General features: G+C 32.2%; 2 protein-coding genes across 2 annotated transcripts in view; one reads left to right on the top strand and one right to left on the bottom strand.

Annotated features, from left to right (window-relative positions):
* Nucleotides 1-15489, bottom strand: part of LOC106087213 (protein pinocchio) — a 108363-nt gene extending 92874 nt beyond the window's left edge. Inside the window, exons 1-2 of the mRNA XM_013252189.2 lie at nucleotides 15246-15489; nucleotides 8337-8575 (exon numbers count right to left, since the gene is read on the bottom strand). Coding sequence (XP_013107643.1) covers nucleotides 8337-8565 — 229 coding nt within the window. The 5' untranslated portion in view covers nucleotides 8566-8575; nucleotides 15246-15489. The remainder of the gene's footprint in view (nucleotides 1-8336; nucleotides 8576-15245) is intronic.
* Nucleotides 15490-16084: 595 nt separating this feature from the next.
* Nucleotides 16085-22107, top strand: LOC106087207 (TBC1 domain family member 23; the record flags this gene model as incomplete). Its single annotated transcript, XM_013252175.2, has 2 exons — nucleotides 16085-16990; nucleotides 20609-22107. Coding segments are annotated over 2 exons (2121 nt in total), but the record flags the coding sequence as incomplete, so codon positions are not given.
* Between the last annotated feature and the right edge of the window lie 427 nt (nucleotides 22108-22534).

Raw genomic sequence — 22534 nt, 5'->3', positions numbered from 1 at the left:
ACAGCAGCGCTATCTATCTACCTATCTGAGCTTACAGAATGACTAGTTCGAGTCACAGACCATCACTGCGAGGTGACATATCCCAACCAGTGCTGCCAGATTTTTTTGATGAAAAATCGTCAAGTTCAAGAAAATAAATCGCCAAATTGGCAAATTTTTTCTGAAAAACGTTATTAAATCGTCACCTACAAAATTTTATAAACACATTCGGTTTTCTCAATTTTCGATGGGTAGAAGCCCATTATTGTCACTAAAACCATAAATATATCACTTTAATATCCTAAGTTTGAGCATTTCCTCATTCATTGTCCGGCTTTCGCGGCATACAGATACCGGCACTTAGGTGGGGACACAATACTAGACCAACTTATGGCCGTAGCAGGGGAAACAATTAAAGATTTTGTAAGTAGCGAGAGTTCCAAACTTAAATTTTTTTCGAGGTTACTTTTTTTGTATTTAGAGCCGTTTATTGGGGCCTAATACTCGCATCCGCTATCGAGCGAGTTTTTAGGCGAAGATTAATACCATTCCGTATGTACAAATTGGATCATGGCCTACGATCATAATTTGTCAAAAAGTTATCGATTTCGGGGAAGAAAAATCGATACGCCGAACATATTTTGCCATCTCAAAGGTAAACAAAGCAAATAGTTGTTGTCAAAAAAAGTTATTACTACTAAAAAATAAATAAAACACGTTCTAACAAAATTGTTTTTTAACGATATTTTACTGTCTTTACACTATAAATTGCTATTTTATGTGAAAGAGGGCGAAAAAAAATGTGGATTACGTCGCCTCTGGCACAGCCAAAGCTGCTTGTTTGGTGTTTGTTTTTTCGGGGAGGCACAAGGAGAATAACAGCAAAAGTACAATTGGATAAAGTGAAAACCTTTTCCTTGAAAAATATCCTGTTGTCTTAAATTTAGTGGTTAAATGATACAAATATTGGTTTGGTCATGTTAATAGATAATTTCCGAATTCGGCTTAAGAACAAAGTTAATTTTTGTCCAATTAAGGGACTAAAATTGTGAATATTTTATAATTTTTGTTTTATTTTATGAAATAAATATTTCGATGTCTTATTTTTAGCCTAGTTTCTTGAAAATAGGCGAAAATTTATTATTTACGATAGTAAAATTGCTGCGGTCAAAAAATCGCACATTTCTGTTCGAAGCTTCGAATAGAATTAATCGATAACGTAATAAATCGATTACGGATGCAAGAATTAGGCCACTGGCTTAGGCCCGGCACGGTATTGCTGTGACCACCACACAGGCTCGAACATAGAGGTCCAATCTGTGTGATGTTCATTGCTGTCACAAGAATCTCAGCTGCGAGCTTCCACAGGTTGCGTATAGTGGAATACTCCATACGAAGTAGCTGCAACGGCAGTCACGGACAATGGATAATGCCATCGATATTTTGCCAGCTCTATATGATGCTCGAAATGACAAGGCGAGTTATTGGCGCCTTTAAATAAGCAATGGCCATCATGTTACCGCGGCGATCGGTCGTATAAACCGCAACGATGTTGCTTACATACAGGAGCTTGACGAGGATCGCCACCTCTACATGAAAATATGACTTTAACAACAACTGGCTTAGGTGTATGTCAATAGTCCATAATATCAGCACCCTCTTTTCAACCTTACCTAACCTATCCTAATATCCAAAGACATAATTCATTAATACTTCCTCAAAATTTTTTTCTGAAGGCAAAATGATAACAAAGTTTCCTTTTAAAATAAAATTATAGCAATATTATCTTCTAAAGCCTAGTACTGACTTTGAGTTTTCGCCCGAACAGCTGTCAAAACGCACTATAAAAAAACTTTTGTGAAATGACAACGATTTTTTTTTTAATTAATAATATATTATTGTTTCCGGAAGCTGTAAAGTGGTCGCGAATGCTGATGACGTAGCTATCGCGGTTCTGGGAAAGTTTCCCAGCACTCTAAGAAATATACTTTAGGAAGCTCTACGTGCAACAGAGAAGTGGACTAGGTGTAAATCCGTGCAAGCCAGAAGTAGTTCTCCACAGCAGGAGATACAAGTTCCCTGCAGTGGTACCTGTTTCCTTGGGAGGAGAAAGTGTTCCATTTACTGAAAGCACACACTACCTGTGTGTTTTGTTGGACAGGAAATTGAACTCCAACTTCAACCTTTTGAAAAAGGCAAGAAAGGCAACTCTTGCCCTATACACCTGCCAGAGAGCTATTGGCAGAAGTTGTGGGGCTTAAACCGCGTGTCATGCACTGGTTATATACTGCAGTTGTCAGATCTATAATGCTATGTGGTCTGTGGCCTGGTGCTTCAAAAATCCAACTATTGTTCAATACTAAACCTTCATCATATGATAACAATGATGTCAACATACAACTGTTTTCTACCAAAACAACTCTTTACACGTCAAACAAAAAAGGTTAATTACAATTAAACAAATTTGCAACACTGTTGGAAACATTGTGCGATTTCACAAAATTTAATTGATGTTTAGCAACATTTCCCGCACAATCGAAGTCATTACTAGGCTTAAAAACAAAAATTTCAGAAAAATTCTCTAAAAGAAAACAAATAAAATTTTCTCAGACATAATTTTAAGAAAACTTTCTCTAAAGACAAAATTTTAAAGGAATTTTTTCAGACAAAATTTCAAAGGAATTTTTTCAGACAAATTTTTTATAATTATGAGATTCGGAATAATTTTCATCTGATTTGGATAAAATTTTGTACAATGATTTTTCTTATGTCTTCGAACTGACTTTATTAAATTTAGTTTTATTCGAACTGTGCACTAATAATATTGCTTAAGCCAAAATTAAATGACTCTTTCTCTAAAGAAAAATTTTAATGACATTCCTTTGAAGACAATAAAAAAAAACAACAAAACTTTAAATTCTTTTCCATCTATTTTTGATTAATGTTTAAGCAAATACAGATTGAGATGAATCGTAAAAGAGTCAAAAATCGTCAAGCGTTAAAAGGCCAAATCTAGGCGAAAAAATCGTCAAAATGAAATAAATCGGAAAATTTTCAAAATTGAATAAAATTATGAGATTCGGAATAATTTTCATCTGATTTGGATAAAATTTTGTACAATGATTTTTCTTATGTCTTCGAACTGACTTTATTAAATTTAGTTTTATTCGAACTGTGCACTAATAATATTGCTTTAAATACATAAATCGATTGTCTGATTTTTACTTTTCATTTTCGTTTGAAATATGGGTGAAGGGAAATTAACAATATTATCGATACTATAGATAATCGCAAATATCGAATGTTGCGATTATCGATAGTTTGCCAGCTCTAATCTGGCGGCCCTGCTCCCGGGAACGAACTGTTTAACATGAATCCGCTCTCCCGAACATCGCCTTTGGCCGATATCTACACAGCATGCTGTCATCTACACATCATCTGTTTACATGCCGCGGAAAACAGATGTTGGTAAGTATTGTATATTAAAAAATTAGTGTTGCTAAGTGTAAGTGATGAAAATTAGCACATTGTCTTAAATGAAGTTGTTAATTTTTTGATGTTACGTTTTTCGCCGATTGATGAGGAAACTCATATCTGCTGTATAAATCAAGTGATTCTAAATAATTTAAGATAAATGCGTCATCATCACTTCCAGATGTTTGCGGTATAACTCGAAAAACAAAACGTTGATGTTTTTCAAAAATCTACGTTTTTAAATTTTAAAACAAAAAAATAAATAATAAAACAAACAACAATACAGATTTCTGGGGCCAAAAGACCGAGAGCAAAGATATATGAATGTATGTTAATTAATTGCATCTTAAGGTAGACAAAGCAAAAAAGTTGGATTCTGAAGGCGGGCAAAGAGCCAGACGTTTGACTACCGTAGTCAATAAGAACATTGACGTTTCAAAATTTGAATATTAGAAGACGTAATTGATTCATTAAGCATGGGCAAATATTATTCTGGAAATGTTACTTGGGTACATTGCATTATCGTTGTCTTTATTCATAATGGCCTCCTAACAAGGCCTTTACGAATTGGTTGGTGTTCTGGGTTCAAGAAACTTCAACTAGCCGCTATATAGGTGGCGCCTAAAAGTATGTGATATATTTGTGAGATAAAATGGAAATGATAAATTGTAGTTTAACGAGATGATAGGTGTTAAATTTTTTTAAAAAATGTTAATCAAAGTTTCCTATTGAGTTATTACTATGTTTTGTTATATCGAACCTAAACCTTAAACAAAAGACTTTTCCTTAAATGTCGCCCATATCCTTTTTCAATTGGCAAATATCAATTTTTTAATTCTCCGTCTATTTATTTGGCTGTTTTAAGCAAATTACATTCAATAACACCCCAGCACTCCCTTAACAAATACCCATATCGCTTTTCAAATGGCAAAAATCAAAGACAAAAAATTAATGAGTTTTCCTTTATTGTACGGCTATTTTTTTATCCCTCCCCTCAGTTGCTACTCTTTTTTTGAATACCCATTTCATATTCACCATGTAATTGACACTCGTTCTGCGGGAACTATTTGGTCGATGACCTACTTACAACTTGTAATTGATTGTTTTATGTGGTTGCTTCTTTTTTGCTTAACACAGCGTAATTTTGGGGGGAATAATCACACAAAATGGCTGATGAACCTTACCCAGACGACAAATGAAACGTTTAAAATTCACACAGTTTGTATTTGTAAAGTATGTATAAACCTTGACGGTTTTTTGGGTTCCTCAGTATGGAAAGTAAATTAAAACAGCTGATGGTGGCTAGATTAAATTTCTTTTGCGAGGGACAGACATTTACAGTGTTTTGAAAAATTATGAAGTTGGTGTTAATATTTTATTTTCCAGCAAAAAAATGCATTACATAAGGAAAAGGAAGATCATTTGGGCTGCCACTGGATTTCGGAACAGAACCGGATGATATATCTCTTGATGTTTTGCTTTAAGTCCAAAAATAAATTTCAATAAAATTTTCTCTAAAGACAAAACTTCAATGAAATTTTCTCTAAGAAAAAAATTCAATTAAATTTTCTCTAAGACAAAAATTCAATGAAAATTTCGTTGAAGACAAAAATTCCATGATAAAGTCGTTTCAAAAAAAATTTTAAAGAAAAGAAAATTTTGAAATTTTTTCAATAAAATTTTCTCTAAAGACAAAATTTCAATGAAATTTTCTCTAAGTAAAAAATTCAATGAAATTTTCTCTAAGACAAAAATTCAATGAAAATTTCGTTGAAGACAAAAATTCCATGATAAAGTCGTTTCAAAAAAAATTTTAAAGAAAAGAAAATTTTGACATTTTTTTACAGAAAATTTTGTAAACATTTTTTTCTATAGAAAATGTTGAAAACGTTTAAATAACCAATGGCCATCTTGTTTCCGCGGCAATCCGTCCTTTGAAATGGAACGAGCTTGCTCACTTCAGGATTATGACGAGGATCGCCAACTCCACACGAAAATGTGGCTACAACAACAACAAAAGTAGGGCGAAATGTGTGATGTTGCTCAAAAGCATTTGACCAGCCTTTTGTATTCCGATTTCTGATTCGTCCGAATAACATCAGCAGAAATTTGTCAAATGGATCACGATGCTTTGACTACCAATCCAACTAGAGTAGGTTGCAAAGCACACATTTCACAAATTTTATTTCTAAAGAAAATTTTGTGAAAATTTTATTTCTGGATTCTTATATCGTCCCGATCGGCCCACTTTTTATTTTGGGCAGTAATCTTGGGGCTATGTCCTAAGTATTTGAATCCAATTTTTGACACCATATTTTATTCTCCTCTCGAATACCTTCATTGGAGTCCTATATCGTCCCGATTGATCCACTTTGATTTTGGACGGTACTTTTGGGGCAATTTTGGCCTTGGGACTGCGATTTAGATACTTAGATCCAATTTTTAAAATCATGTTCATACTCTACATTCGAATGCCTTTCATTGGAGTCCCATATCGTCCCGATAGACCCACTTTTTATTTTGGGCGGTACTATTGGGCGACGCTCTAGGTATTTCGATCCAATTTTTGACACCATATTCGTATTCTACTTCCGAAAACTTTTTATTTGAGTCCCATATTGTCCCGATCGGTCCACTTTGATTTAGGGCGGTACTCTTGGTGCGCCGCCCTAGGAATTTGGAATCAGTTTTTGACGCCATATTCGTATTCTTCTCCCGAAAACCTTTCATTTGAGTCCCATAAATATCATTTGAGTCCCGGTAAATATGTCCTGCGGGGGGTTGGGAGGCCCCTCAGACCCCAAGGAGTAAATGTTTATGTCAGATTTGTACTCTACTTTTAAATACCTTTCATTTGATACCCTTATTTCCAAAGCGGTAAAAGTGTCCTGTTGAGCGGTGTTTTTGGGGGTGGGAGATCCCCCCGGCACTTAGATAGAAAATTTTGTCAAAATTTTAATTTTATAGAAAATTTTGTCAAAATTTTATTTTTATAGAAAATTTTGTAAAAATTTTATTTTTATAGAAAATTTTGTAAAAATTTTATTTTTATAGAAAATTTTGTAAAAATTTTATTTTTATAGAAAATTTTGTCAGAACTTTATTTTTATAGAAAATTTTGTTAAAATTTTATTTTTATAGAAAATTTTGTTAAAATTTTATTTTTATAGAAAATTTTGTTAAAATTTTATTTTTATAGAAAATTTTGTTAAAATTTTATTTTTATAGAAAATTTTGTTAAAATTTTATTTGAATAGAAAATTTTGTCAAAATTTTATTTTTATAGAAAATTTTGTCAGAACTTTATTTTTATAGAAAATTTTGTTAAAATTTTATTTTTATAGAAAATTTTGTTAAAATTTTATTTTTATAGAAAAAATTTTGTCAAAATTTTATTTTTATAGAAAATTATGTCAACATTTTATTTTTATAGAAAATTTTGTCAAAATTTAATTTTTATAGACAGTTTTGTCAAAACTTTATTTTTATGGAAAATTTTGTCAAAATTTTTTTTTTATAGAAAAATTTTTGTAAAAATTTTATTTTTATAGATAATTTTCAAAATTTTATTTTTATAGAAAATTTTGTCAAAATTTTATTTTTATAGAAAATTATGTCAACATTTTATTTTTATAGAAAATTTTGTCAAAACTTTATTTTTATAGAAAAATTTTTGTCAAAATTTTATGTTTATAGAAAATTTTGAAAAAAATTTTATTTGAATAGAAAATTTTGTCAAAACTTTATTTTTATAGAATATTTTGTCAAAATTTTATTTTTAAAGAAAATTTTGTAAAAATTTTATTTTTATAGAAAATTTTGTCAAAATTTTATTTTTATAGAAAATTTTGTCAAAATTTTATTTTTATAGAAAATTTTGTCAAAATTTTATTTTTATAATAAATTTTGTCAAAATTTTATTTTTATAGAAAATTTTGTCAAAATTTTATTTTTATAGAAAATTTTGTCAAAATTTTATTTTTATAGAAAATTTTGTCAAAATTTTATTTTTATAGAAAATTTTGTCAAAATTTTATTTTTATAGAAAATTTTTTTCAAAATTTTATTTTTATAGAAAATTTTGTCAAAATTTTATTTTTATAGAAAATTTTGTCAAAATTTTATTTTTACAGAAAATTTTGTCAAAATTTTATTTTTAGAAAATTTTTTTCAAAATTTTATTTTTATAGAAAATTTTGTCAACATTTTATTTTTATAGAAAATTTTGTCAACATTTTATTTTTATAGAAAAAATTTTGTCAAATTTTTTTTTTTTATAGAAAATTTTGTCAAAATTTTATTTTTATAAAAAATTTTGTCAACATTTTATTCTTATAGAAAATTTTGTCAAAATTTTATTTTTATAGAAAAAATTTTGTCAAAATTTTATTTTTCTAGAAAAAATTTTGTCAAATCCTTTTTATAAAAGCTGTCAATGAAGTTCACACAAAAAGACAAAATTTCACTAAAATCTTCTTTAAAGAAAGATCAACAAAATTTTTCCACAACAAATAATAAACATCTCAATGTTCTTTTTAAGGGCTAGGGTCCAGGCACCAGACAATTAAATCCCACCCATCCCCATACACACAAACTGATTAAAATATTCGCCATTCTCCAGGAAATAGGCAAAAGATGTAGGTGTTTGACTTCAAAAACCCGGGCTGAGTTTAAAAATAGCTCAACTCTTTATCGAAACACTGTAATCTGTTAACTTCTTTTTCTTGATGTTAACACTTTTTTCTTCATTTTATAAATAGCTTATTTAAAAATAAATCTTTCCCAAACGTCGAAAAAAAAAACGCTGAAGCTATTCGAATGATGAGTCGGCGCTTTTTTTTTTTTTGAATTTTCATATATTAAGCAACTACCACAATACTTACCTTTAAAACTGAATGAACCCACTCTGCCGCTGCTACCATTCGAAATGGCCTCCAGCAATGAGGGGGGAGGCACCATAATGCTCGAAGAGGATTGCATTGCATTGGATTGCAAAACATTGCTGACATTTGGATTGACATTACAGAAATCGGGATCATCGGCATCGAAGAGAACACTATCTTCCCATTCGGAAACAATGCTTGAAGAGGCGGTGACGGGGCGGTTTTTCATAGTTTTAAAACTGAAAGAGAGCAAGAGAAGAAGAATATTAAAAAAAAAAAACAACAAAGCAAAAGTAAAACCCCAGACCTATCAAGGCAAACGAAAGCAAACAGCAAATAAAGCAGACACCACAAATGTGGTACAAAGACCTATTGGCCTTAAACTTTAACACATGTCCTTACATTAAATTACAGCGACCTTTAAAACTGAAACTACCTGGCACTTTTTCCTTTCAACTTTAAAGGTCAAAAAACACACCTTGTTACCTTATCACCTACAACTATTGCAAAATTTCGGCTACCAATGAGGAAAAAACTAAGATATGACTAATACGCAGACAACACAACTTTACCAACTGCTGCTAGGGCTGGCGCTGCAATGGCCACAAAGGGATTCAACGTTGTGTTTGATGTGCAGCAAATGCATGTCAGTGCCACTAAGCAAATTGCAACGCAGGCGCTTTACTCTATTTTCCCTCCATACAAAAAGTTGCCTTCCTCTTTTGTTTTGCTATCTGCCCCCATCGTTTTGCTGTTATGCTATTTTTGAGTGCATAAAAGTAGAAAAATCAATAGTTGTCTGTTTCCTTGCATTTTGTAGCCTTCCTGCCATTGCCGATATACACATACATGCACATCTACTCCAACACACAATTGTTGCACTCAATAGGTCGGCGTTGCTTGGCTTAGTTGTTGCATTGACATTGTGGCCGCTCTTCACTTTCGGCTATATGTTGGTCATGGCTGTGTCTAGCACAAAAGAAAACGATGTCAAGCACGCACGGAGAAAAAAAATCAAGTAAAAATAAGTTGGAAAATTAATCAAGACCCCAAAAATTTATAAAAATTATTGGTGGAAAAAAATTTAAAAAAATTTTCTATATAAAAAAATTGTGACAATATTTTCCATAGAGAAAATGTCTAAACTTTCTATAGAAACAAATTATGAGAAAATGTTAAAAAAAATTTTACATTATCTACAAAAGAAATGTTGACAAAATAGTCCGTAGATTATTTTTTGATAAAATTTAAATTTTTTCTATAGAAACTTTTTTCAATTTGTTTTATAGAAATACTAAAAATGTTTGACAAGGTTCGGTTAGTTATTTTTTTATACCCTCCACTATAGGATTGGGGTATACTTATTTCGTTAATCTGATTCTAACTCAATCGATCGTCGTTTTTGGGTCTTGACTTCTTGAGCTTCTATCCGATTAACCTGAAATCTTGTAAATATCGTTTTAGTATGACACCCAACAACTGTGCTAATTTTGGTTGAAATCGGTCATTAACCTGATATAGCTGTCATATAAACCGATCTGGGATCTTGACTTCTTCATCTTATAGAGGGCGCAATACTTTTCCGATTTTTGTACAATGGCTTCTCCCATGACCTTCAAGATACATATCAATTATGGCCTGAATTGGTTATAGCCTGATACACCTCCCCTATTTTACTCCTTGAGCACTTATAGGGCTCAAATTCCTATTCGATTTGGCTGAAATTTTACCATAACTTGATATAGCTCTCATAGCATAGCAATTCTTTTCTTTTATCCTTTGTTTGCCTAAAAAGAGATACCGGGAAAAGAACTCGACAAATGCGATCCATGGTGGAGGGTTTATTAGATTCGGCCCAGACGAAATTGGCACGATTTCTCTTGTTATAGAAATTAATTTTTGACAATATTTTCTATAAAAATTTAATTTTGACAAAATTTTCCACAGAAAAGTAATTTGTCAACTTTCTCTAGAAATAAAATTTTGACAAATTTTCTTTAAAAATAAAATGGTTATATAATTTCTTCAAAAATAAAATTTTATCATTTTTTTAAATACAATTTTGAAAATATTCTCTATAAAAATAAAATGTTGAAAAAATTTTCTACAGACCATTTTGACAAATATTTCAGTAGAAAGAAAATGATTTAAAAAATTTTTTAAAAGAAAATTGTTGAAAAAGTTGTAACGGTAAAAATTAAAATTTTTTTAGGAAACGGTGTTTGACGAATATTATTTTGAAAAAGTAAATGTTCCAACATTTTTTCTTAAAAAAAATCACAATATTTTCCATAAAATACGTTGGCCAAATTTTCTATAAAAATAAAATTATAATAAATTTTTTTATAAAAATAAAATTATAACAAAATTTTTTATAAAAATTTTAAAAATTTTAGCAAATTTTTTTTTAGAAATTAAATTCAGTTTAAATTTTCTATAAAAACAAAATATTCTAAAAAAAATATACAAATATTTTAGATATTATTTAAAAAAAATGTCTGTTGAAAACAAGCTTGCAAAATTTTCTATAGAAATAATATTTTAAACAAATATTCAATAAAAATAACGTTTTAAATAAATTTTCGAAAAATTAGAAAATCTATACACAAAATTTTCTACAGAAAAAAATGTAAACAACATACATTTAAAAAACAAATTTTCACCAATTCATATATAAAATTTAATTATTGAATTTTTCCGCTTGGGAATATGTTTGGTCGCTTGCATCCCAAGCACACTCATATCAAATTAAAATACAATTTCTTCTTTTTGTTTTTATTATTCTTCCAAAAGGGGAAGTGGGTCAATATTGAACAATTGCACGAGCCAAGTGCAAATGCACTTGCCTTTTGCCTGGCCATGAAATGCAAATGAAATTGGCAAATAGAAACAAACCATTTGTCATGTATTGTACTGCATTTGAGGAACTGATTCACAATATATACGTATAATTTTTGTTTAGACAAAAGAAAAAAAAAACGAATGCAATTTTCTTCAAAGGGGAATTTGTAAATGATCAAAACTTACAAGAAAATGTTTGGAAACATGACCACAGAAGAAATGTATAATTTCAATGTCACTATACTATATACACCCAAGAAATTATAAAAAAAAACATCAATGTTATACAACAAAACCAAGGCATTGAATGTGCATCAAATTAAATTATTTCCATTTTAATTTCCCAAGCTGAAAGCCGCCTTATCTTCAACTCACATCACGTTTTAGTCATAAATTATCAAGCCATTCGAATGAAAATGTTACAAGAAAACTATGAAATCCAGTTGCCATGTTGGAAAAGTGGCGAGTAAGTTTATCTTTAGACAAAGATAAGTCTCTATTAACACTCTCAGCCTTAGAAGTTTTCTTTCTTTGCCAAAATAGAGCAAGGTATTCAGGCTTAATGCATCGTGTGACATCCTGTGACAAAAAATATACAACCTCAAAAATTACAATAAACTTTTATATAAAGTTTTGAAGGACGATTGGTAGATAAGACGTTCAATTCGATTACCCCAGGTGAGTTCTGATATCCCGGCAAAACTCGCAGACGTGCGTGATGGAATTCGATGATCTGATGAGGCTGTGCCTAGTAGAGCTGGCAAACTATCGATAATCGCAATATTCGATATTTTCAATAGTTTTAATAATAAATATCGAGTTTCGATACTATCGTTAATTTTCCATCGCCTATATTTCAAACAAAATGAGAAGTAAAAATCAGGAGATAGATTTATATAGAAGCAATATCAATGCTTCTATATAAATGCTGAAGATTGAGCCCTCTATCGGCGCAATGTATCTTAAAGGCTATATTCAGTGTCGGATTGCTTATCAGGAGATCGATTTATATAAGCAATATCAATGCTTCTATTGGGTTGCCCAAAAAGTAATTGCGGATTTTTTCAAAGAAAGTAAATGCATTTTTAATAAAACTTAGAATGGACTTTAATCAAATATACTGTTTTTACACTTTTTTTCTAAAGCAAGCTAATAGTAACAGCTGATAACTGACAGAAGAAAGAATGCAATTACAGAGTCACAAGCTGTGAAAAAATTTGTCAACGCCGACTATATGAAAAATCCGCAATTACTTTTTGGGCAACCCAATATATAAATGCTGAAAATTGCGCCCTCTATCGGCGCAATGCTTCTTAAAGGCTATATTCAATGTCGGATTGCTTATTTTTGTTTGGTTTTGCAAAAAATTTACCTTTTGCGATAGTATTCATCGGACAATTATCAATCGATATTCAGTCTAGCGCCTAGAAGCATTAGGGAACTAAATCTGGAAATCAATCCAAGCATTAACGGAATTTATGTCTTGAGCACTTGAAATAGTGCAACTTAAGCGCCGGTGTTGCCAAGCTTTGGTCTACTATTAAGCCAGCCACTCTCAAATCCCGGCAGAAGAAATCATTGGACCTCTATGCCTTTTGGCGACGTAGCAGTGACCGATAAGTAGAGAACCACCAGTTTCGTCATCAAGAGCTAAACTCACAGCTGCAAGGCGCGTCCAAAGGATGGGTATAGTTGAATGCTCCATACGGTGTAGCTACAACTGACGCCGGACAATCAGCGACATATAGTAAAGTTTCAGTGAGAGGCAGTGCGGCAACGGTTCTTCCTTAAATACTGAGTGCCTATGATGCTCGATATAACGTAAATAAACAATTGCGATCCGATGGACTGCCATCACAATTTACCGTGGAAGGCAATCCTATGGCAGCCGGTTGTATGTAACGAATTGAACTGATGCAGTCCGTCTATATGGCAGCTATATCCAAATATGGTCCTTTCTGGACCATATTTGACAGGAATGGGTAGGGGTTTACCAGAACACACTGTGTCAAATTTCATCGAATTGATCTTTTATGGCCTCAATACCATATATCGGGAGATGGGGCGGTCGGTCTAAGGGCAACTATAACCAAATATAGCCCGATTTGAACCACACTTTGCAGAAATAGGTAGGAATCTACCAGTACACATTGTGCCAAATTGCTTCGAAATCGGATGAAAAATGTCAAATTTATTACCTTAAGACTTTTAGTCTGGAGATCGGTCTATATAGCGGCTATATATAACTAAAATCCGATTTTATGAAATCAGAAGATCAGGTTTATATGCAAAAAATACATAATCATTAAAAATTGTTTGGAAAATATTTTTATACCCAAGATATTTGCAAAATTATAGATACCCAGCTTTTGGGTATAAATGGTTAAATATCCAGTTATTTACCCAATTTACCGGGTAAATACCTTTTGGATATTTACACAATTTAACGGATAAATACCTTTTGGATATCTACCCATTTTAACGGATAAATACCATTTGGGTATTTACCCATCCCCCATCTCTATCCATACGGAGTAGCTGGTACAGAAGTCGCGGACAATCAGCGGTATTGAGCGGAGTGTCTCAGTGAAAGGCCGGGTGGCACCGGCTCTTACGTAAATACTGAGTGCCTATGATACTCGATACGACAAGGCGAGTTATTGGCGCCTTGTAATAACCAATGGCCATCATGTTTGTAATGCAATTCCAATGCGGTCTCGTTAGCTATGTGACACACAGTGGAATTATATTCAGATCTGTCAGAATGCCTCTCATCGAGCTGCGACAGACTGTATTCTCAGTTCTCACGTGGACCATCAGGAGACAAAGATCCTACTCGTGCCAATACATAAGACGTGCTGTCTAAGCAATACCTTCTGGGCTGTTGTCGCAAGGACCATCCAAACCGTCATCTTGTGTATAATTATCCACCACCCAGAAGCAGCAAGAGGTTCAGCGCTACAAAAGAATTTCTTGATCAAGCGGCAGAACAAGCGGGTCTGTAATATAGGAGTTCACATTGGCTAATCGGTTACCTATAAGGCCGAACTTCTAGATTAAACTTTTCTACGGTGATTTGTTGCTCTTTGGCACATCACTCGGACTCAGCTTAAAAAAGCAGCGCTCTTATCATTATACTAAAACTTGAATAGTAATGCACTTAACTGCCATAGGATTTTCATGGGAAATTTGCAAAACGGCACCATATGATTGAAATACAAGTAAATCAAAACAAATTTTTGTTATCTTGGCAATCATGTTAACGTGTAGCAAAATTGCACTTTATGGGGTGTCATTAATTCTGGCAATCAAACCCCCTAAGATTGTCATATAAATACGAAAAATCGCACGGTATTGCTAAAAGGAAAAAATTGTTATAAAACATCTAATAAATATAAGTTTTCAAAAGACCCACCTCTCATCACTTTATCAATCCTTCTCTAGGCATGTGCAATCTTTTGAAAAAAATTCTTTCATTAAAATATGATTTTTCAAATTATTTTAGAGCACCATTTTCAAGGTGTAGTCACAAACAAATTTCGTAAAGGCACACACATGGATTCGCCTAAGGAAGTCTTCAAACAATTCCAAAGACTTGAGCTTCACACTGGCAGGCTTTTGATTCTTACTTATTTCACCAACTACATCTTTCTTCGAAGTTCCACCCTATGGCATGTAATTTGATTGAAAATAATTGCCAACTCCTCCTACTCCTTATTTCTCTTTCGCATCGAAAGATGTGTATAAACATTTGTACAACCCCAAAGATTTGGAATAACCATAGGCTTTTTACTCCAGCTTTTGATTCTTATTTTCTTCGCCCAACTACATTTTTGTTCATAGTTCCACCCTATGAAATGTAATTTGATTGCACTCTGCTTTAACATAAACATTTTGTGTAATTGCCAACTTCTCCTACTCCTTTGCCTCGTAAAAGATGAGTGTGTACATTTGTGTGTTCAAGCATATTCCTTTACAACTATGTATACATTGCGTAAGGACTGCAAGAAAGCCGCAATAATTCTTTTTTACAAAAGTATTTTCCCGAATATTTTCCACAATACTTACTTCCCAAGTCTGCAGACTGCCTTTTAAAACGTAGATTGGAAGTTTATTCTTTTTTTACACAAACAACTCCACTCGCGAAGCACACACACGGACGAATGTATACCCACCGCGTAGTTTTTGCACTAAAGAATGCCTTTTTATTGTTTTATAGAGAATTATTGTATTTTATGCATGCACTTGTGTCCGAAAATATCATTCAGGTGTTCAGTTCAGATGTACTAAGTTCAAGTTTCGCTTAAAGTCCCTTTGCTCGCACTAAACAACATTACACCACAACATTTCTCTTCTTCTTATTGTTACATGGCATTCCAAAGATATGTTGACCTTCTCAGTGATTAATCGATTATTTGATTTTTTTCGATTTTCGATCCAATAATCGATAAGTCAAAAATCGACGTTTAGATCCCTAGAGCTTACGTCAAAGTAAATTTTTTTTTATCAAAATACACCGATGGGGTCCACATCTACCTAATTCAATATTCTGATCAGAAAATTATTATTTCAAAAGAAAGGGGAAAAGCGGAAAACAATATTGCCACAAGTTAATACCACAAAATCACAGCCCAGTATTACAAAGGGGTCAAAGATATAGCTATAAAATGGATGACAATTTATGGTAAGAGCAAGCAAATGTAGTTGGTTTGTTGGCTAAGGAAGTTGTCAAAAAAGAAAAAAAAAACAAGGGCATCCATCAATTAATATATTACTATATTATTTCTTATCTATCATATGAGCAAACGGTACTGCGACAGATAATAGCATTCAAAAAACTTCCTTGGCCTAGAAAATCCAAGAATAAGTGAGTCATTTGATTGGAATGTCTTGTTTGAATTGTATTCCTTTCTCTTCTGCACAGGCTAATTGAGTTGGAGTCTGTCCTTTTGGATGATTGCAATGTCAATGACATCTATGCAATTTGCCAGGGCAAATCCTTACCAGAAGCTTTGCGTCCCGATGTTTGGCAGGTGTGTTTGGATGTTCGCCACAAAAGCGATCAAATGTCTTTGTTCAATGAGATCTATGATTTGCCCTTTCAAAATAAACTCCGAGAAGACTGCCAAAAAATGTTGGAACGTATAGGCAATGATGACGAGGACAAAGTATCGGTGCTGTCCGATTTGGAATCTATACTCACATTTTATTGTAAAAATCGAAATCTACAATATGAGAGTGACAATGGCTGGATTGAATTGCTGCTGCCTTTGCTGGCCCTCAAACTTAATCGCTCGGAGACCTATAACCTATTCGAGGCCATAAGAGATACTTATATACCAAAAGGCTGCAAACCAAAAGGCAATGTATTTCATGTGTTTCGTTTGCTCATACTATACCATGATCCTGAGCTATGCACCATGTTGGATACAAAGAAAATCTCACCTGACCTCTATTCCCAGCAATGGTTCCAGTGTCTTTTCGCCTCCAGTTGCAGCTTCTCAGTGATACTATCCATGTGGGATTTATACTTTCAACATGCTGATCCATTTTTGGTATTCTTTTTGGGATTGATTATATTAATCAATGGACGAGATCAAATATTGGCCTTGAAGGATTCACCCAAAGAGCATATAATTGAGTTTTTGACTAATATGCCTTGTGCTTTGGAAACAGATGATGTGGTCGACTTTTGCTCATTAGCTCAATACTATTCGCTAAAGACGCCCAGTTCATTCAAGACAGACTTTTTGAAAGCTTTGTATGGCAAACAAAATGAGAAGGGCACACCGGAGGAATGCGCAGTGTCACAGGTAAGAAAAAAAAATTGAATTAATGGAGGCTATACTCAAGGGAATTCGGGCTATTTTTGGGCCAAATGAAAACTTTGAACGAATGTATATTTTTGATCAGAACTAAAGTTGATTACGAGTTGTGCGGCAGGAGGTCTAGGTGGTGCAGGTAAGCATGTCCACCTATGACACAGATACCCGGCATAGTATAACTATGTGCACTACATAGTTGGAACATTTGTTTTGTGTTCATCGTTATCATAGGAAGCTCAGGTGAGTGCTAACGGCGCAACTACAGGTTGCTGACAGTGGGATTTTCCATAGAACTAGCGGCAACTGGAGAGTCTCAGTGAGATGCCGGGCAGCACCGGCTCTTGCACAAATACTGACTGTGTATAATGCTCGGTATGACAAGACGAGTTGTTGGCGCCTTTAAATAACCAATGGACAGCTTGTTCCCACCGCGATCGGTCCTTTGGACCAGAATGAGCTTGCTCACATGCAGGAGCTTGGCGAGGATAGCCATCTCCACATTTTCTGCCTAACTTTAAAAAAGAGCTTTTTGTTTTTCCATTTGCTATAGAAACAGAGAACCCTATGGTCTGCCGCCGCATAATATCCGATTAGAAAAAGGTTTTTTAGATAAAAAAAAATTAATTTTCATAGAAAATAAAATAAAAAATTTTATTTTTTATTTAATATTTTGTATATATTTTTTTCTTTATAAAAATTTTCCCAACATTTTTTTTCATAAAATTTCCGTTAAAAATTTTCTTTCACTTTAAATTTTGGTCAATTTTTATTTTCAAAGAAAAATTTTTTTTTATATAAAATTTTGGCCAAATATTTTTTTTTTAAGAAAATTTTGTCAATTTTTTTTTTTTTTGAAATTTGCTAATAATATTTTTTGAGATTCCATTGCAGGATATTGTCCGGCTTTAGACTATTTTTTAATGCTTTCTATTCAAAGAATAGTATAGTAAAAAACATTTAAAATTCGGCAAAAGTGTGTTGTTGTTGGAAGCATTTGTGTGTTGTTGCTAGAAGCATTTGAGTGGCTATCCGTATCTCGATTTTAATTTCGGCCAAGAAACATAATCAGCGGACGATGTCAAATAGATCATGGTGCTTTACAATCATCCCAACTAGAGTAGATTGTAAAGCACACATCTGAATTTGAACAGGGCTCTTTAAGACGTCTTGATTCACAAGTGCAATAGAAAACAAATCAAAACAAATCGGAGGCCACCGTAGTACAGAGATTAGCTTGTCCGTCTATGGCGCTGAACGCCTGGGTTCGAATCCTGGCGAGACCGTCAGAAAAAAATTTCAGCGGTGGTTTTCCGCTCCTAATGATGGCAACATTTGTGAGGTACTATGCCATGTTAAACATTACTCCAAAGAGGTGTCGCTCTGCGGCACGCCATTCGGACTCGGCTATAAAAAGGAGGCCCCTTATCATTGGGCTTAAACTTGAATGTGAGAAGTTTTCCCCTGTTCTTTAGTGAAATGTTCATGGGCACAATTTCCAATTTGCAATAGAAAACAAATCAAATTCTACTTCCCCTATTCAGATCCAACTTATCCAAAGATGCCAATTGCAACATATAATAATAACAATTTTTTTTGAAGAAAATTTTATCTACAATTGTATTCTCATAGAAAATTCTGGCAAAATATTATTTTTATAAAAAATTTTTCTACATTTTATTTTCATAGAAAATTTTGTAAAAATTTTATCTTCATAAAAATTTTGCCAAATTTCTTTACAAAAAATTAGTTGAAATTTTATTTTTAACCCTAAATCGTCAAAATTTTATTTTCATAGAAAATTTTTCCAAAATATTCTTTAATAAAAAAAAATCGTAATTTTTAAAAAAAAAAAATGTTTGCAAATTTTTTGTTTATAAAAATTTTGTCCAATATTTTTTTATTAAAAATTTTTTCTAAAAAACTTTCATACAAATTCTGTCAAAATTTTACTTTTCGCACCAAATTTTGTTAAAATTTTTATTTCCTTTTAAAATTTTGCCAAAAATTTAGTCAACATTTATTCTGGCCTTATAAAAAAGTTGTAAATTTTGTTTAAACAAATTATTCAACATTTTGTCAACATTTTCATAAAAATTATGTAAAAAATTTTCTTTTACACCAAAATTTTAACAAAATATTATTTTCAAAGAAGATTTTGTCAAAAGTTCTTTTTTGAAGAAAATTTTGTCAAAAAACTAATTTTTTTTAGAAAATTTTGTCAATTTAATTTTCATTTAAACATTTGTCCAAATATCTTTTGTTCAAAAACATTTTGCAAAAAAAATTAAAAAAGAGAAAATATTTTGTTAGCAATTTATTTTTTTTTTTAAATTTTATTAAAATTATTGAATGAAATAAAATTTTGCCAAAACATTCTTTGATAAAGAAAATTTCGTAGATTTTTTTCAAACACTTTTGTAAAAAAAATTTTTTGTTCATTAAAATTTTGTTTTCAAAGAAATTTTGTCAAATATTTTTTTATTAAAAAATTTTTTCAAAAAAACTCATAAAAATTCTGTCAAAATATTACTTTTCACACCAAATTTTGTTAAAATTTTTATTTCCTTTTACAATTTTGCCAAAAATTCTGTCAACTTTTTTTTTGTCACTTTAAAAATTTTTCAATTTTTTTAAACAAATGCAATTTTTTAATTAACATTTTGCCAAAATTGTCATAAAAATTATGTCAAAAGTTTTCCTTCACATCAAGATATTGACCAAATATTATTTTCAAAGAAAATTTTTTTTGTTAAAGTTTTTTTCAAGAAAAATTTTTGTCAAAAACTAATATTTTTAGAAAATTTCGTCAAATAAAAATATAGGCAATTTATTTTTCATTTAAAGTTTTGTTAAAAAATCTTTTGTTCAAGAAAATTTTGTCAATATAATTTTTTTGGAAAATTTCGTTAAGAAAAAATTTTGTTAGCAATTTTATTATTTTTTAATTTTTAAAAATTTTATTTTCATAAAAATTTTTTCAAAATTTAATTTTGACACCAAAATTTCACCAAAATGTTTATTTCGTAGTATTTGTTGTCAAAAGTTATATCGTCAAGTTTTTTTTCATAAAAATTTGGTAAAAAAAATTTTTATGAAAAATTTTATTTTCGTACAAAATTATGTTAAAATTTCATTTTCATAAACAATTTTATCAAAATTGTATATACATAGAAAATTTTGTTAATATTTTATTTTCATAGAAAATTTTGTCGGCCTAAAGCCGGACAATATCCTGCAATGGAATCTCAATAAGAATTTAAGACCGAAAAAAAGAAAGCGCAAACAGACAGAATTTTGTTTTCATAAAAATGTTGACTTTTTTATATAACAATTGTTGTAGTTTTTTTTTTATACCAAACTAATTTTAATTTTTTGTGCAAGAATTTTTTTCTTAAAAAAAGAATTAATTTTTATTTTAACTTTTATTCCATAAAAATTTTCAAAAATTTTTTTAAATATTTTATTTCACACATAATTTTATATTTTAAATCTATAAATGATTTTTTGTTTATTTTTAAAAATATTTTCGAAGTTAAATTTTTTCACTTTTTTTGTTTATTAATAACTATTTTTATAACAAAACTTTTTTTTTGTCTTTGTTTTCAGGCCCTTTGTCTTCCCGTCTCCGTTTATGAACTGGTGGACAATTCATCCATGGAATTGTGTTCACCCGACACAGTGCGTTTCTTTTTGGTCGACTGTCGTCCAGCCGAACAGTACAATGCGGGTCATTTGTCAACGGCTTTTCACTTAGACTGCAATTTAATGCTACAAGAGCCGGTGGCTTTTGCCACTGCGGTCCAAGGTCTACTATCTGCCCAACGTCAGTCCATTGAGGCCAATTCCAATGCAGGCGGTGAACATTTATGCTTCATGGGCAGTGGCCGTGTGGAAGAAGATCAGTATACACACATGGTGGTGGCCTCATTTCTGCAGAAAAATACCCAATATGTCTCACTCCTGAGTGGTGGCTACAATGCCATACACGATTATTTTGGTGATCATATGGCCGATTGTTTAGAAGATCACGAACCGAAAAAGTGCATGGTATGCAATCGCCATAGCTCAAACGAAATAGAAGGTGTACAGTTAAGGCAAAAGACAGGACAGCAAGGAAAACGAGATGCTTCCTCCAAGCAGGGAAGCTCAACGGATTTCTTCAATAGATTCTCGCAGGTTATGAAATTCAAAACGGCCGAGGTTAAGGGCAAGCTGCTGGACATTATTGTCAATCCCACAAATGTAGCGGCACCCACAAACGAAAGTGCTGGCAACAATCAAAGTGCGGTGCAACAACGCCATGTTTCGGCAGCTGAACGCAATGGCAAACGTTATCGTAATGTGGCCCCTGTATTTAGTATTGACGATGAACATGATGGTGAATTTGAGGGAGGCCATTCTCTGGACGATGCCAAGGACTTGGGCGCTACCAAAATGCCGGGAGATGTCAAAGAGATAGTCTCGCTGAATAACTATTTAAAATCTCCGGACATAATGAATGCCTTTAGATGCCAGGAGGTGCATATGAGCGGCTACATGTATGATTCCCATTTAATTATAACCCCAACACATTTGATTGTCTTAAGAGAGCTGGCAAGAGGACAAGCTCAAATTGTAGTACGCCGACCATTGGCCAGTATTGTTAAGATCACCGCCAAGAAACGCCATAGGGATTTGATAACATTCAAGTATGGCTTTCCGGTCGGCGATAGCCTGGAAATTACCGACATGGATCGTTTTCTTATACCCAATGCTAGTGAGGCCACAGCCATAGTGTCAAAGCATATAGTACAGACACTGGATGATACAAAATTGACGTAATCTTTCTAAAAATCGTAAAAAAGTGCTGTAATATATTAAAGAAAAAGAGAAGAAGAACAAGAAGATATAACGTAGAGCAGTGCTATTTATAGAGAGACAAAAGAAAAGAAACTGCAAACAATTCCCCTCTCCATATACATTTATATTTTTTATTATAATTTAATTTTTGCACTCGTACACTCCCTCCCCTACCTATGCGCCCCATTTACAAGGGCGTTTTTAAACAAAAATTTGCATTGAATAAAACAAAATTAGATGTTAGTACTTAAAGCTACAAACCTAGAGCAGCATATTAGCCAAACTATTATTTTTTTCTAAGTAACACTTAAATACAAACCTAGATCGCTCCCTCTACCAATTCAATGACCGCCAAATGTAAGATGTTGAGAGTTCTATAGTTAAAACTTGTTTTCTGTTTTATCATTAGATTCAATACCAAGTAGCTCAGAGCTTCCTAAACTCCGCACACTTAAGCACCCAGACACTCTTTCTCACCCCCCCTCCCCCCTAGATGTTATGCGCATACTTTTTATGTTGTGACCTGCTCTTCTAGTAGTAGTGGGATGACTATAGCCACACACACACACACATATTTATAGTAGTTTAAATTTAAATTCATTGTTTTTTTTTTATTTTCATGTGTAAGAAATATTATTAGAGGACAACTATCCACTTCCTCCTGACCTCGTCCTATTTCCCCCTCCTTTTTCC

The sequence above is a fragment of the Stomoxys calcitrans genome, chromosome 3 (assembly GCF_963082655.1).
Source record: "Stomoxys calcitrans chromosome 3, idStoCalc2.1, whole genome shotgun sequence".
NCBI lineage: Eukaryota > Metazoa > Arthropoda > Insecta > Diptera > Muscidae > Stomoxys > Stomoxys calcitrans.
Note: the sequence above shows the minus strand (reverse complement) of the source record. Positions and strands in the feature narration are given on the sequence as shown.